Genomic DNA, 14890 nt, shown 5'->3' on the forward strand with positions numbered 1-14890 from the left:
CGACCACTTTATCGAAAGCAGCTATGAAGTGGTTCGATAGCCTCCCCCCAAGATCCATCACTAGTTTTGAAGACCTCTCAAGGAAATTCCTGATGAGGTTCTCAATCCAAAAAGATAAAGTAAAACATGCACCGAGCCTCCTGGGAATAAAACAGGAGGTCGGAGAGTCTTTACGAGCCTATATGGAAAGGTTCAATAAGGCATGTTTAGAGATTCAAGATCTGCCGACGGAGGCAGTAATAATGGGGTTAGTCAATGGACTTAGGGAAGGTCCCTTCTCACAGTCCATATCTAAAAGACACCCCGTTTCTCTAAGTGATGTACAAGAAAGGGCCGAAAAGTACATCAATATGGAAGAGAATGCAAGACTAAGAGACTTGAGTTCACGACCTGGACCTACTTCCTCCTCTAGGGAAAGAGAGAGGGAAGTCAGGAAAAAGGAAGAACCCGGTCTCGAGAGGCCCAGAAAGTATCACTCTTATACTCCTCTAAAGACTTCTATAGTGGATGTATACAGAGAGATTTGCAACACTGAAAGGCTGCCACCCCCAAGACCTATTAAGAATAAAAAAGGGGGAAGCCGCAGCGAGTACTGCGAGTACCATAAAATATATGGTCACTCTACCAACGACTGTTACGACCTCAAAAATGTGATAGAAAAGCTGGCTAGAGAAGGTCGGCTTGACAGATATCTCATGGAGAGGTCGGACATCCATGGAAAAAGAAAGCGGGATGATATGGACAGGAGAGATCCTCCACCGCAGACCCCTGAGAGACACATCCACATGATCTCAGGAGGATTTGCGGGAGGAGGAGTCACCAAATCTTCTCGCAAAAGACATCTCAAAAGAGTCTACCAGGTCGGGGATGAGACACCCGACCTCCCCACTATATCATTCACAAAGGAAGATGGGCAAGGGATAATCCCCGGGCATGACGATCCCGTGGTGATAACTATGATCCTAGCCAACGCCCATCTCCACAGAACCCTAGTAGACCAAGGAAGCTCGGCGGACATCCTCTTCAAGCCCGCCTTCGACAAGCTAGGGTTGGATGAAAAAGAATTGAAAGCTTACCCCGACACCCTATATGGGTTAGGGGATACGCCAATAAAACCACTGGGATTTTTACCCCTTCACACCACCTTTGGAAGAGGGGAAAAATCAAGGACTCTGAGCATAGACTTCATAGTCATCGATGAAGGGTCAGCCTACAATGCCCTAATTGGTAGGACTACCCTTAATCGTCTTGGAGCAGTGGTATTAACTCCCTACCTTTGCATGAAATTCCCGACTCCAAGAGGAATAGCAACGGTAAGGGGAGACCAAAAATTGGCAAGGAAGTGCTATAACGAAAGCCTAAATCTGAGAGGGAAGGGCAAAGAAGTCCACACCATAGAGCTAGGCGGCGCGAGAACCAGAGAAGAGCTACGACCCCAGCCGGGAGGAAAAACCGAGGAGATACAAGTCGGAGAGGAGGAAGGAAAAAACACTTACATAGGAGCCAACCTAGGGGAAACCCTGAAACAAAGGTTGGGTGAACTCCTAAGAGCTAATTCCGACCTCTTCGCCTGGAAGGCTTCCGACATGCCCGGGATTGATCCCGAGCTCATGTCTCACAGGCTCTCGGTTTACCCAGGATCCCGACCTGTACAGCAAAGAAGACGCAAGCTCGGCCCAGAAAGGGCCTCCATAGTAGAAGAGCAAGTACAGGCGCTCCTGGAAGCCGGCTTTATCAGAGAGGTCAAATACCCAACATGGCTAGCCAATGTAGTGCTAGTCAAAAAACAAAATGGTAAATGGAGAATGTGCGTCGACTATACCGACTTGAATAAGGCATGTCCTAAGGACCCTTATCCCCTACCGAGTATTGATACCCTGGTGGACTCCAGCTCAGGGTACCAATACCTATCGTTCATGGATGCCTACTCGGGGTATAATCAAATCCCGATGCATGAACCCGACCAGGAAAAAACATCGTTCATCACACCAAAAGCCAATTACTGCTACGTGGTCATGCCATTCGGGCTGAAGAATGCAGGAGCCACGTACCAAAGGCTGATGAACAAAGTGTTTTCCCCCCATCTAGGGAGCCTAATGGAAGTATACGTCGACGACATGTTAGTAAAAACCAAGCAAGAAGTCGACCTCTTAACCGACCTCTCACAAGTCTTCGACACTATAAGGTTGCATGGGATGAGACTAAATCCCGCAAAATGCGCCTTCGCAGTAGAGGTAGGAAAATTTCTAGGGTTCATGCTAACACAAAGAGGGATTGAGGCCAATCCCGACAAATGCAGGGCTATCCTAGAAATAAAAAGCCCGACTTGTTTGAGAGAGGTTCAACAGCTCAATGGCCGACTTGCAGCCCTCTCCAGATTTTTGGCAGGATCGGCACTAAAATCCCTTCCATTATTCTCCCTATTAAGGAAGGGATGCCAGTTTGAATGGACTCCGGAATGTGAGGAGGCGTTCCAAGAGTTCAAAAAATTCTTAAGCCAACCTCCTATCTTAACCCGACCAGAACCAGGAAAAGACCTCGTCCTATACCTATCCGTCGCAAACAGGGCTGTCTCATCAGCCCTGATCAGAGAAGACGAGGTCGGGCAACACCCGGTCTATTTCACCAGTAAGGTTCTACAAGGTCCTGAGCTAAGGTACCGCAAACTAGAGAAGTTTGCTTACTCCTTAGTGATAGCCTCACGAAGGCTACGACCTTACTTCCAGGCTCACACAATAAGAGTTCGTACGAACCAGCCCATGAAGCAAATCCTTCAAAAGACGGATGTTGCAGGGAGAATTGTTCAATGGGCGATAGAGCTTTCCGAGTTCGATTTGAGATACGAAACTCGGACTGCAATTAAAGCCCAGTGCCTCGCCGACTTCATTGCAGAATGCGCAGGTGAACAAGAGGAAAAACCGACTACATGGGAACTCTATGTAGACGGATCCTCCAACAAAACAGGGAGCGGCGCAGGCATAATATTGGTAGATGGAAAAGGAACCCAGATAGAGGTCTCCTTAAAATTTGAATTTCCGGCTTCAAACAATCAGGCAGAATATGAAGCCTTGATTGCAGGATTAAAGTTAGCAGAAGAAGTTGACGCCACAAAGGTGACGATCTACAGCGACTCACAAGTGGTGACTTCCCAAATAAGTGGGGAATATCAGGCAAAGGACCCCAATATCAAGAAATACTTGGAAAAAACCTTGGAACACCTGGGGCACTTTGCGGAAACCGAGGTCAAGCATATAACTCGGGATCTAAATAGCAGAGCTGACGCCCTATCCAAGTTAGCAAGTACCAAACCCGGGGGGAACAACAGAAGCCTGATTCAAGAAACTCTCCAAGAGCCCTCGGTATCAAAAGCAGAAGATGAACGAGAGGTACTTGAGGTAGTCGGCCTAAACCTCGGATGGATGAATCCCTTAGTCGAATACCTAAAATTCGACATCCTCCCTAAAGAGGAGAAAGAAGCTAAAAAGATCCGAAGGGAAGCACAACATTATACTTTGGTGAGAAATGTCCTTTACAGAAGAGGGATATCAACACCATTGCTGAAGTGCGTACCGACCTCAAGAACCGCCGAGGTCTTGGAGGAAGTACATAGTGGGATCTGCGGAAACCATCTCGGAGCAAGGTCGCTGGCCAGAAAAGTAATCCGAGCAGGATTCTATTGGCCGACCTTGCAGAAAGATGCCACAGACTTTGTGAAAAAATGCCAGCCATGTCAGATGCATGCAAATTTCCACGTGGCTCCACCAGAAAAGCTCATTAGTATAACTTCCCCCTGGCCTTTCGCAAAATGGGGGATGGATCTGTTAGGTCCTTTTCCCCAAGCACCAGGGCAAGTTAAATACTTAATCGTGGGAATAGATTACTTCACAAAGTGGATAGAAGCAAAACCGTTAGCCAGTATCACCGCTCAGAGAAGTCGCAGGTTCCTCTACAAAAACATCATCACAAGGTATGGGATACCTTATTCCATCACCACAGATAATGGAACCCAATTCACCGACGCCACCTTCAGAAACCTGGTAGCCAGTATGAAAATCAAACATCAATTCACCTCGGTAGAGCACCCACAAGCCAATGGGCAAGCCGAGGCAGCTAACAAGGTCATACTGGCAGGTTTGAAGAAAAGATTACAGGAAGCGAAGGGAGCTTGGGCTGAAGAGCTCCCTCAAGTGTTATGGGCTTATAGGACAACCCCCCAATCCGCCACAGGAGAAACACCCTTCCGACTAGTATACGGCGTAGAAGCCATGATTCCTATAGAAATTAGTGAGCAAAGCCCAAGGGTAATTCTTCATGATGAGGTCGGAAATGTACAGGGGCACAAAGAGGAGCTCGACTTGCTCCCCGAAGTCCGAGAGAACGCCCAGATAAGAGAAGCGGCATTAAAGCAAAGAATGACTACCAGATACAACAAGAAAGTCATTCAAAGAACATTTGCCGTAGATGACCTGGTCCTAATCAGAAACGACATTGGAGTCAACAAGTCAGGAGATGGAAAGCTCGCCGCAAATTGGAAAGGGCCATACAAAATCAAGGAAGTGTTAGGGAAAGGTTATTATAAAGTAACCGACCTGGATGGCACTGAGTTACCAAGGTCGTGGCATGCCTGTAATATGAAAAGGTACTACAGTTAGAAGCGAACTCTACTCCCTGATGTACTCTTTTCCCAGCTTCATGATTTTTTCCCAAAAAAGGGTTTTTTCTGGAGAGGGGTTTTTAACGAGGCATCATAGTAGAGGCTAAGGGAAAATATGCTATCAAGACCCTTAGTAGCAAAAAGGTACCTTTCCGATTAATAAAGATCTTTTTTATCACTATATTTCTCTTAAATATCCTTCTCTATTTCTTATAAGTCTTTCTACGAAACGCGCCGACTTAAGCTCGACAAAGCGTGAAAATCCCATGAATCGACCTAACATGGTCGTCAGGATAAAACGACGAGGTACAAGTCGGTGTAAAGAGGTTATACAAGTTGATCGTATTAAACTCGGAAACTATCCGACTCTTAAGTCGAAAGGAAATCCGAGTAAAACAAACTCGAAAAAGCTCCGAGTAAAAGAAAACCGAGCTTCGAGTAGATGAAAAACGCATCGCAAAAATAACCTAAGTCATAAAAACTCACTGAAGCAAAGTTGAGTATAAAGGATAACAAAAGAGATATGAAAACCTGAAAAGTATAAAGCTTGCATACAAGCCTTTGCACGAAAAAGGCTCGAGAAAACAATGCAAGCTAACAAAAGGTTTTTCCGAAAAAAGATCAAACATATTCAAAACAGAAAAAGCATGTGCACGCGCAAAGTAACTTAAACCCTTATCCAAAAAAGGGCACCTACTTCGATTAGAAAACCCTTATCCAAAAAGGGCACCAAACAGATCATTTTGTTTACGGCCTCAAAAGACCAAGAAGCAAATTGTTCACAACCACCAACGAATAAATAGAAGTTTAAAAAAGGGGGACCCACAGGCCGGGCCCCCATATAGCCACAAAAATAAAGAAGTCATTTTTTGGACGGAGTAGAGGAATCACCACCACCAGGAGGAACACCACCAGGGCCGGGAGGAGGAGCCAAAGAGGAAGTCGGAGCAAGGGTTGAAGAACTCGGAGCGTCTTTAGGATGAGGAGGAGACTCTATAATCCTCTGCCCCCGAGTCTTTAGGTCTGACTCGGAAAGGACCTCGGGAGCAGGAGGATCAACAATGGCGCCATCAATCACCACTTTGTCAGGATGTAGTGGAGAAAGATCCAAGTCGGGGGCTATAACCCTGACCTGCTCTAGGAAAATTCTCCAAGACTCCTCGGCGCCATCGGCGATAGAGTCCTCCAAGTCAGCGTAAGCATTCCGAGAGTTCACCAAATCCTTCTTCACCTCCACCATATCTTTAAATAGGCTTTGGTAACTCTCCTGGGCTGCCTTCCTTAGATTTACCTCCATAGTACATTGGGCTCGCAGCTGGCTCTCCTTCTCCCGGAGGTCATCTCTCTCCTTCCTCAACTTATCCCTCTCCGCCTTCAACTCCCTCTCATGTTTTTCAAACATGAGAAGCCTCTCCTCCAGCTCCTCAACCTTTGGGGAAGTCCCCAAGGAGCTGAGGGGAGTCTTCTCGAATATATCCAAAAGTTTGCCACAAACTCCCGCCGCCCTAAAACTTTCTTCAGCCAGAGCGGAAAGGTGGTTCCGAACAGAAACATCATCCATACTTATAAGAGGATAGATGTTCTTTCGGACGAATGCAAGAGCATCCGCCTTAACACCACCTTCCCAAGAAGGGCCAGACTCCGAAGTCTTGCGCTTCTTCTTCTCCGGCTCGGAAAGTAGTTGGGCAGAAGGGAGTGGTCGAGCCAAACTTGAGGAGGAGGAGATGATAATAGGTTGAGAGGGAGTACCAACATTTCTAGAAGGAGGAGGAGGAGGAGGAGGAGAGACGACCGCTTTGCCACCCCCAGACCTAGCCCGGGACTTTGCCTTGGCTTCCTGCACCCTCTGGTAGGACTCTTGAGCATTCTTTTTTGCCATATCTACAAAAGAAACAACCAAGTCACAAGTCGGTAAAATACAAGTCGGCAGGAAACAAGTCGGTAAAATACAAGTCGGAAATAGGGAATGCTTGCGCTACCTATGCAAGATTGAACGAAAGTCGACGTCCCCTGAAGGATTTTTCTCGTATCTAAGTATGGGATCCTCCCCCATGCTTCTCGGAAAAACCCCACAATGGCCGCCTCCACCTCGTCTAGGTCATCTAGACCAATTTTTTCACAAGGGGTGGCCGGCAGCCAGTAAAGGGGAAAGCGAGGGGAGGAATGCTCGTCCAGAAAAAAGGGGTGGTGACCCTCTACAGCTTGAACCTTGAAGAAGAAGTTTTTGAAGTCATGAAAAGATTCGTCAAAAAGGGTGAAAATCCTCCGACCTTGAATGGCTCGGAAGGATACCCATTGTTGTTTGTTGTTTAGCCCACTAAAGGGCTTAGTCATATGGAAAAGATAAAAGAAGATTCTCAAGGAAGTCGGGAAGTCCAGAGCGTGGCTTATAAACTGGTAAATCTTCAAAAAACCCCAGGAATTGGGGTGGAGTTGAGTAGGGGCAACCTTACAGTGGTGCAAAACGGATATCTCGAAATCTGAGAAAGGAAGAAAAACACCCAAACGGGTGATCATACATTCATACATGAAGAAAAAATGAGGGGCCGCCTCATTAACTCTCCCAAAACAGACCCGGTCTTCAGGACCCGGGATTATCAGTTCATATTTGGACTCGTCCTCGTCCGAAGTACAGAGCCTATGATGAGTACGAAGGTGAGTGATGAACTCAGCGTCGACCAACGGTTCCTCCCCAAGGACCGTATCGTCAACCCACTGAGAAAGAACGTCTACAGAAGCCATTTTTTATATAAAGAAAAGTGGCAGAAAACCTACAAAAAGGAAAAAGAAAAAGAAAATCAAAAAACACGGCCACTAAAGAAGAGAGATTCGAAACTAGAAACTACGGGCCAACCTATCTACTCGCAAAACAAAACATGCAAACATAAAGCATGACATGGAAAAAGCAAAACTAACCTTTATCCAAAAAGGGAGGTTGGTGAAGGGCAGAAGTCTTCGAACGCAAGGATGCAATACGAACAAGATGAAGAGAAAGTTTGAAAGATTGCAGAAACGGAAAATGGAAAAAGAGGGAAAGTATCTATAAAAAAGGCTAAGGGGCTTTGGTAAAAAGCGAAGCAGTCATTAATGAGACTGCACCGTTACCAAAGCCCTCAATCCCTAAATGATCCCTCAACGGACACGACGCTTGAATTGACGTAACTGTCAGAAACCAAAAGTCGCGAAAATCACGTCGGTTTCCAAGATCCGTGTTCTTTCAAACAAATCGACTACGAACCCGAGTTGAATACTTGAACCCAAACTTTAAAGAAAATTTGGGCTCAAGTAGGGGCACTGTTCATACCCTGGCCCAATACAAAGGCCCAGGTCCAACTAAAAGGCCTAATCTAAAGGATTAGAGCCTAGCTAAGTACCGACCTTCACATAAGAAGTCGGTATCCACCACGACTTGGTCGGAAGAGGTCGGATGAAAGATTAGCTGGCAGATAAACACTCATTCAAATGAGTAACCGCCCCTAAAATCTCTCTAACCGCCTCATAAAGCCATATCTTAACCTCCCCAAGATAATAGGGACGGTTACTACCCTAAAGATACGGCACTACACCAACGGTGGTTATTGGCTCACCACTATAAATACACTGACACCCCTCAGGTATCTCTAAGTCCAATACTCTCTAAGACTTGCTTACACTCTTGCTAACTTAGGCATCGGAGTGTCTTTGCAGGTACCACCCCCCATTCACGCGCGAGCACAAGTCGGACGGAGCCTCCCGAGTTGCGGACCTACCCGGAGTTCTCCTCCATCATACACTTGGGCCGCCAAACGCCATCTGTATTATTAATCTCCGGTTACCTACCGTAACAATTTGAATCCTTAAAAATTTAAAAATACAATTAGATCCCTAAGAAAAAATTGGATTTATTGTTATTGTTATAAAAAAATCGATTTTATTTTAATTTGTTAAGAAATTCAAAAATAATCAGTTCAATAATAATATGGCACGTAAACGTCTTTACAAAAAGATATTTTATACGTCTTTATAAAAGCATCTCCACGTATGATTGTGCTAAAATCAATTATGAGTATAAAATAATATATCATGATGACTAATTTTAACGTATAAATAATATTTTTATTTTAAAAAATAATTTTAAAAGACATCATTGTCATTTTCTGAAAGACAATGGTTATATATTGTTCGACGAGTATGGATGGTTGTTGGTGAATTATTGACCTAGTCAATAAGTATGGCTGTCTGTAAGTGCAGTGTGATAGAAACAATTACTAAGAAATACATTTTTTCGGGGAAAGAGTGTTCTTACGAAATAGGCAAAGGGATCATTTTGAAATTTGAAGTTTTTTATTTTGGACGAGAAGAAGAATAATAATGAATAATCGGTGACTTTCGTTTCCCAGTTAATTATGTCAACTTTTTAAATAATTTGTTGGTGTGAATACAATCTAGCTTCTTTGATTTAATTGCCTCATTGAAGACCCAGTGGTAATGTGGCACCAAGTTTCTTTCATTTAAATTTATGTGTATATATATAGTTGCAACCGTGGATGCATTGCCTCAGATATATTCCAAATTTCCAATACCAAATAATAATTAAATTAAGCAAACATTTGCAATTGCAAAACCTAATAACGTTTTCTTCCTCAAACTCAGTACCAAACTACTTCGAATTTGCGATGGCAAATCATGACGTATTTCTGAGTTTTAGAGGAGAAACCCGCTACCGATTCACGGATCATCTGTATGGTGCTTTGCGGCAAAATGGAATCCAGACGTTCAGAGATAATGAAAATCTGAGGGTAGGGGATGAACTGGAACCTATTCTTATGAAGGCAATCGAAAATTGCAAAATGGCAGTAGTGGTGCTTTGTGAGGACTACGCATCTTCGACATGGTGCCTTCGTGAGCTAGTCAAGATCATTGACTGCCATGAAAAGCAAGGGAAGCAGGTTCTGCCAATTATTTACAAAGTGAATCCTTCAAATGTGTGGGATCAGAAGGGTTGCTATGAGACAGCCATGGCTAAACATGAGAGCAGGGAAGACCCTCAGAAGGTCAAAACATGGCGATTAGCTTTGTCCAAAGTACAAAAGCTAGGATGGGTGCACTACACGGACGACATGTAAGTTCATTACGTTCATTTTTTCTTTAAAATAAGTGCAGAAATTTATTTGCTCTATAAGTTAAATTAGTGCATATTAGTTTCAATTTATTAATTATAATATAAAAAAATACAATATAAAGTGATAGTTAATTTTTTAGGAACCAAAATAGTACTTATTTTTAAACTATTAAAATGTTTAACAAATGATTTATTTATTTTGAATTTTTTATCCAAATAAATAATTAGAGTAAAATACTAAAATTTATCTCTAAAATTTTTTAATTTAATTTTAAAAAAGTTTATTTAGTATTTAATCTAGTATAAATAAAAATTCAGTTCAATTTAAATATTAATAATTTTTAATATCTAAAAAATAAATAATAATATTAAAAAAATCTAAAAAAGATATTATTACTAATATTTTTTAATTAAATAAAAAATTTCAAATCTCATAAAGTAATTTTTTTTCTTTTTATGATCGTCTTTTTTTATTCATTTGGTATTAATTTTCTCTATTTCAACTACTACAACTAAAAGATCTTTTTCAATTATGAATATTGTAAAAAATAACTCAAAAATAAAATGAAAGATGAATTTCTTGCTAATTGTCTTTTAATTATATTGAAAAGAAAATTGTTGAAAAATTTGACACAAATTCTATTATCGTTGAATTTTATGATACGAAGAATCGACCACTTCGTTAGTAAAAAGTACACACATATTTTTTGTACTTTAAAATATATTCTCTATTGATATATTTTTATAATATACATCAATACAATTTAAATTTAAACTAGAATGAGACTCGCAGCGATGAGCGGGGCGATAAATTAATAATAGTATATAATAAATATTAAAAATTGTTATGCTTTTTGAATTAAATTAAATATGTGCAAAGTATAGTTAAATTTAAAAGACATTTTATTTAAAATAATTTGTAATACAAAAGATTTGGATGTTGGAATTGTACAAAATGACATTTTTATTTAATAGTTTGATTTTGGCATTTATTTTAAACTTTTAGTTGATGAACTTCTAGATGCGTGTTGAATTTGTATGATTTTTTTTCTTTTTAAACTTTTGATGGGTATGAGATCTTCGTATGATGATATTAACATTGGAGAAATTGGTTCCTATAATCAATGATGTCTTAAATAATTTAAATTAGAAATAAAAATGATGTCTTAAATAGGTAGATTCAATATTTTTTGTTGGAACAAATGTCTTGGCAACCGTGTATCGTTAAAAAAATAAAAACTTTCATTGACATTAAAATCATTTACTTTGACTTCAAATATAAGTATGAGATTGCACAAATTTTTCAATTGGGATGGTGCTTCAATGTCATACTCTTTTGGAGTGTCATTAGATTTGAAGCAGTTGTGTCCAATAATTTTTTGCTTCGTCATCAAATATTACAAAAGTTATTGTAGCACTTTGATTGAAACCTTTAATTGAATTCTGAACCTAAAATAAGTATTGTGTTAGTAAAAAAATTGATTACATTTATTTTTTTAACTTGTTGAAAAAGGAACAATGAATAGCATATTGAAAGAAGTATAATTTTAACGATATTAAAATACAATTATATATAAAGTATTATAAAATAATATAAAAAGTATAAAAAAATAATTAAAGTATTTTTTCGTAAATTCAATTTAAAAATACAATAAATATATTTGTTTTGTACGTTTTCATCTAATATAATCATTTCTAAGTAAAGAGGTTCTTCTTCATTTGTGAGTGTTAATGTTTTCCATAGACAAACTACGCGAACTTTGATAAACCAATTGTCTATTTGTTTGGTGATATTGTTCAAAGAATGATGTTCCATTGAATAAATTTGAGATGTGTCCTTCGGAAATAAATTTCTTGTGCTTAATTTCATGTTATTTGAAGGAATAGTGATAATAGACTTATATAAATAGTTTAAATAGTATGAAATTCGAATATTTGTAATGTAGAATTTATTACGATTAATAATATTATTATAATATTTATAAAAATTAATAAATTAATTATTGGATTATAAATTTATTATTTTGTTTATAAGTTATAACGGTTAGATATAATAAATATAGGAACATGAATTCAATGTCTTTTTTAATTTTTTTTTGTTGATTTAGAAATAATAATTAATTTGGTAAAAATTTAGTAGTTAATTCTAAAATTTTGTCAAATGTTGTTGACATCGCATTAGTAGGAAGAGTAACATGTCTTAAAAATAATGTTGATAAACTTATTCATCTATTCTTATATATTAAGAATAGACAGATAGGTGGCAGTTCAGGATGAATGTGAATTTATGTTTTTCAATTTAAGGGATCAATTTGATCATTTACAATAATTAGGAATTTAACTGATGCCCGTTGGAAATTTTAGGAATCAAATTAGACATTATTTCTAATATTAACTATGATGATTTAATCAAATTTCTCCAATAATCATAAAACATGTCAGAAAGAGATGATAGATCCTTGTCAAGAGAGAAAATTGGGCAGAATCTATCATATATATATGGTGCAACATTGCTATAAGTAAACAAAGTATGAAATGAAAAACATCATGTTTGTGCAGGAATCAACCGGAGTTTATCAAGGTTATTGTTAGAGACACCGCTGGCAGATTACCGTTGCCTGAACCAACTGATTATGTAGTTGGACTGGATACTCGCTGTGAAGAAGTAAAATCACGGCTAGATATTGAGTCTAATGAAAATGTTTGCATGTTGGGAGTTTATGGACCCGGTGGAATAGGCAAAACCACATTGGCCAAATATCTGTTCGACAAGATCAAGCGCCAGTTCGAAGCATCATGTTTTCTCGGTAATGTCAGAGAAAAATCTGAAAGTCGTGAAAGTTTAGAAAGTCTGCAAAAGTCACTTTTAGATGACATGGGTGAGGAGACAATAACTGAGTTTGGAAGTGTATTTAAGGGAGGATCTGAAATCAAACGAAGGCTTCGCCACAAAAGAGTACTTCTAGTTCTTGATGATGTTAATTCAATAACGCAACTGGAATCACTGGCTGGAGGGCATGATTGGTTTGGTTCAGGCAGCAGAATCATTATAACAACAAGGGATACTGACATGGTAGACAAGCATATGATGGGTGATGTTGTCACCAAGAAATACAAGATGGAGGAGCTAAATGATGATGATTCCTTGGAACTCTTTTGTTGGCATGCTTTCAACAGCAAGGAGCCTGCAGAGAACTTTGAAAATGTTTCAAGAAATGCAATAAGTTATGCAAAGGGCTTTCCACTTGCTTTAGAAGTAATAGGCTCCCATTTAGGGGGTTTTGAAAGTGTGGATAGCTGGGAAGAGGAACTGGACAAGTATAGAATTGATCCAAGTATTCAAGGAGTACTTGAAAGAAGCTACAATAGCTTGTATGAACTTGACCGGAAAACTTTCTTGGACATTGCTTGTTTCTTCAAAGGAGAGAAATGGGAGTATGTTAAAAGGGTATTGAAAGCTTGTGACTTCTATCCAGTTGTTCGAGTGTTCATCAGTAAATGTCTCATCACTGTAAATCAAAATGGCTGCTTGGAAATGCATGATCTAGTGCAAGACATGGGTAAAGAGATTGTAATGAGCGACTCGCCAACAAACCCTGGTGACCGTAGCAGATTATGGTCTCATAAAGACATTCTTCAGGTTCTCCAAGATGACACAGTAAGAAATTCAATGAACCCCCTGTCAGTTACCCGATTTTATACACCTACAGATGTTAAAATACTTAAGTAATTGTTGTTAATTTTTTTCTGCATGTGTTTTATAGGGAAGTAGTTCAATTGAAGGAATAATGCTTCAGCCCGCTACCCATGAACAAGTAGATCATTGGATTACTACTGCTTTTGACAAGATGGAGAACCTTAGAATTCTAATTGTTCGGAATACAATATTTTCAACTGCGCCAAGTCGTCTTCCAAATAGTTTGCGACTATTGGAGTGGAAAGGATATCCATCAGAGTCATTCCCACTTGATTTTCATCCCAACAGAATTGTTGACCTCAAGCTACCTCACAGTGTTCTTAAATTGGAAAAGTCATTTCAGGTACACACCTCTCTAATTTGCACACTAAGGCACTTGTTAAGGAATTAGTAACATAAACGTGGGTCTTTTCTGAATTCTTTGTTAAAGCAAGCATTGAATAAAACTTAGTATCATTGAACATGATGATGATCAATTTGTCCATCTTTCATTGCAGATATTTGAGGATTTGACATTTATCAATCTCTCCCAGTGTCAGTCCATTACACAAATTCCCAATGTGTCTGGAGCAAAAAGCTTGAGAGTCTTCATACTAGACAGATGCCATAAGTTGGTAAAGTTCGATGAATCTGTTGGGTTTCTGCCAAATCTTGTGTACTTAAGTGCCTCAGAATGCAGGGTGCTTCGTAGTTTTGTGCCAAGAATGTATTTGCCATCTCTTGAAGTGCTTTCATTTTACTTTTGTAAGAAACTTCAGAACTTCCCAGATGTCATGCAAAAGATGGATAAGCCCTTAAAGATTTACTTGGCAAATACTGCTATCAAAGAGTTCCCAGATTCCATTGGTAATCTTATAGGGCTTGAGCATATAGACATTTCAATATGCAGAGGACTCAAAGATCTACCAAGTAGCTTCTTCAAGTTGCCGAAACTTTTCACATTAACCATGGAGGGATGTTATCATCTTAGAAGATCATTTAAGAGGTTCAAAGAGAGCCATTCCACATTAGATGACTGCCCAAATATGAAAGATAAAAGTAGAGATAAGATAAGAAGAGAAAATAACACAAAGATAAGATAAGATAAAATAATAAAGACTAAAATTAAAACTGAATTTATATATTTTGTTGGGCTAAATTTGTGGGCTATAAGACTTCTTTATTATCGTCATGGACTAATATAGAAGAGTAGTTTAATAAATACCACACCCGTAGTTGTTTATATACACTACGAGATTGAATACCACTAATGACCTTAAGATTGCAATTGAATTTTGTGTGTAAGAGAGAAAGAGTAGATAGACAAATATATTTGTCGCTATTTTCGAAAATATAGAAAAATAAAAAACAAATTTGTTATCAAGACCGAAAGTTTTATATATCAATATATCACTGACTTTAACACCAAATGAGTTTAAAAGTATCATGTTTAAGATTT

The 14890-nt window shown here is 39.3% G+C and overlaps 1 protein-coding gene across 1 annotated transcript; it reads left to right on the top strand.

Annotated features, from left to right (window-relative positions):
* The first annotated feature begins 9180 nt into the window (after window positions 1–9180).
* On the top strand, window positions 9181–14693 carry LOC114924082 (TMV resistance protein N-like). The gene is made up of 4 exons (XM_029288603.2): window positions 9181–9755; window positions 12315–13413; window positions 13520–13795; window positions 13950–14693. Exons 1-4 carry the CDS (start codon window positions 9181–9183, stop codon window positions 14532–14534), a joined length of 2535 nt encoding a protein of 844 aa, XP_029144436.2. The 3' UTR covers window positions 14535–14693.
* The last annotated feature ends 197 nt before the right edge of the window (window positions 14694–14890 follow it).

This window comes from Arachis hypogaea, chromosome 8 (assembly GCF_003086295.3).
Source record: "Arachis hypogaea cultivar Tifrunner chromosome 8, arahy.Tifrunner.gnm2.J5K5, whole genome shotgun sequence".
Classification (NCBI taxonomy): domain Eukaryota; kingdom Viridiplantae; phylum Streptophyta; class Magnoliopsida; order Fabales; family Fabaceae; genus Arachis; species Arachis hypogaea.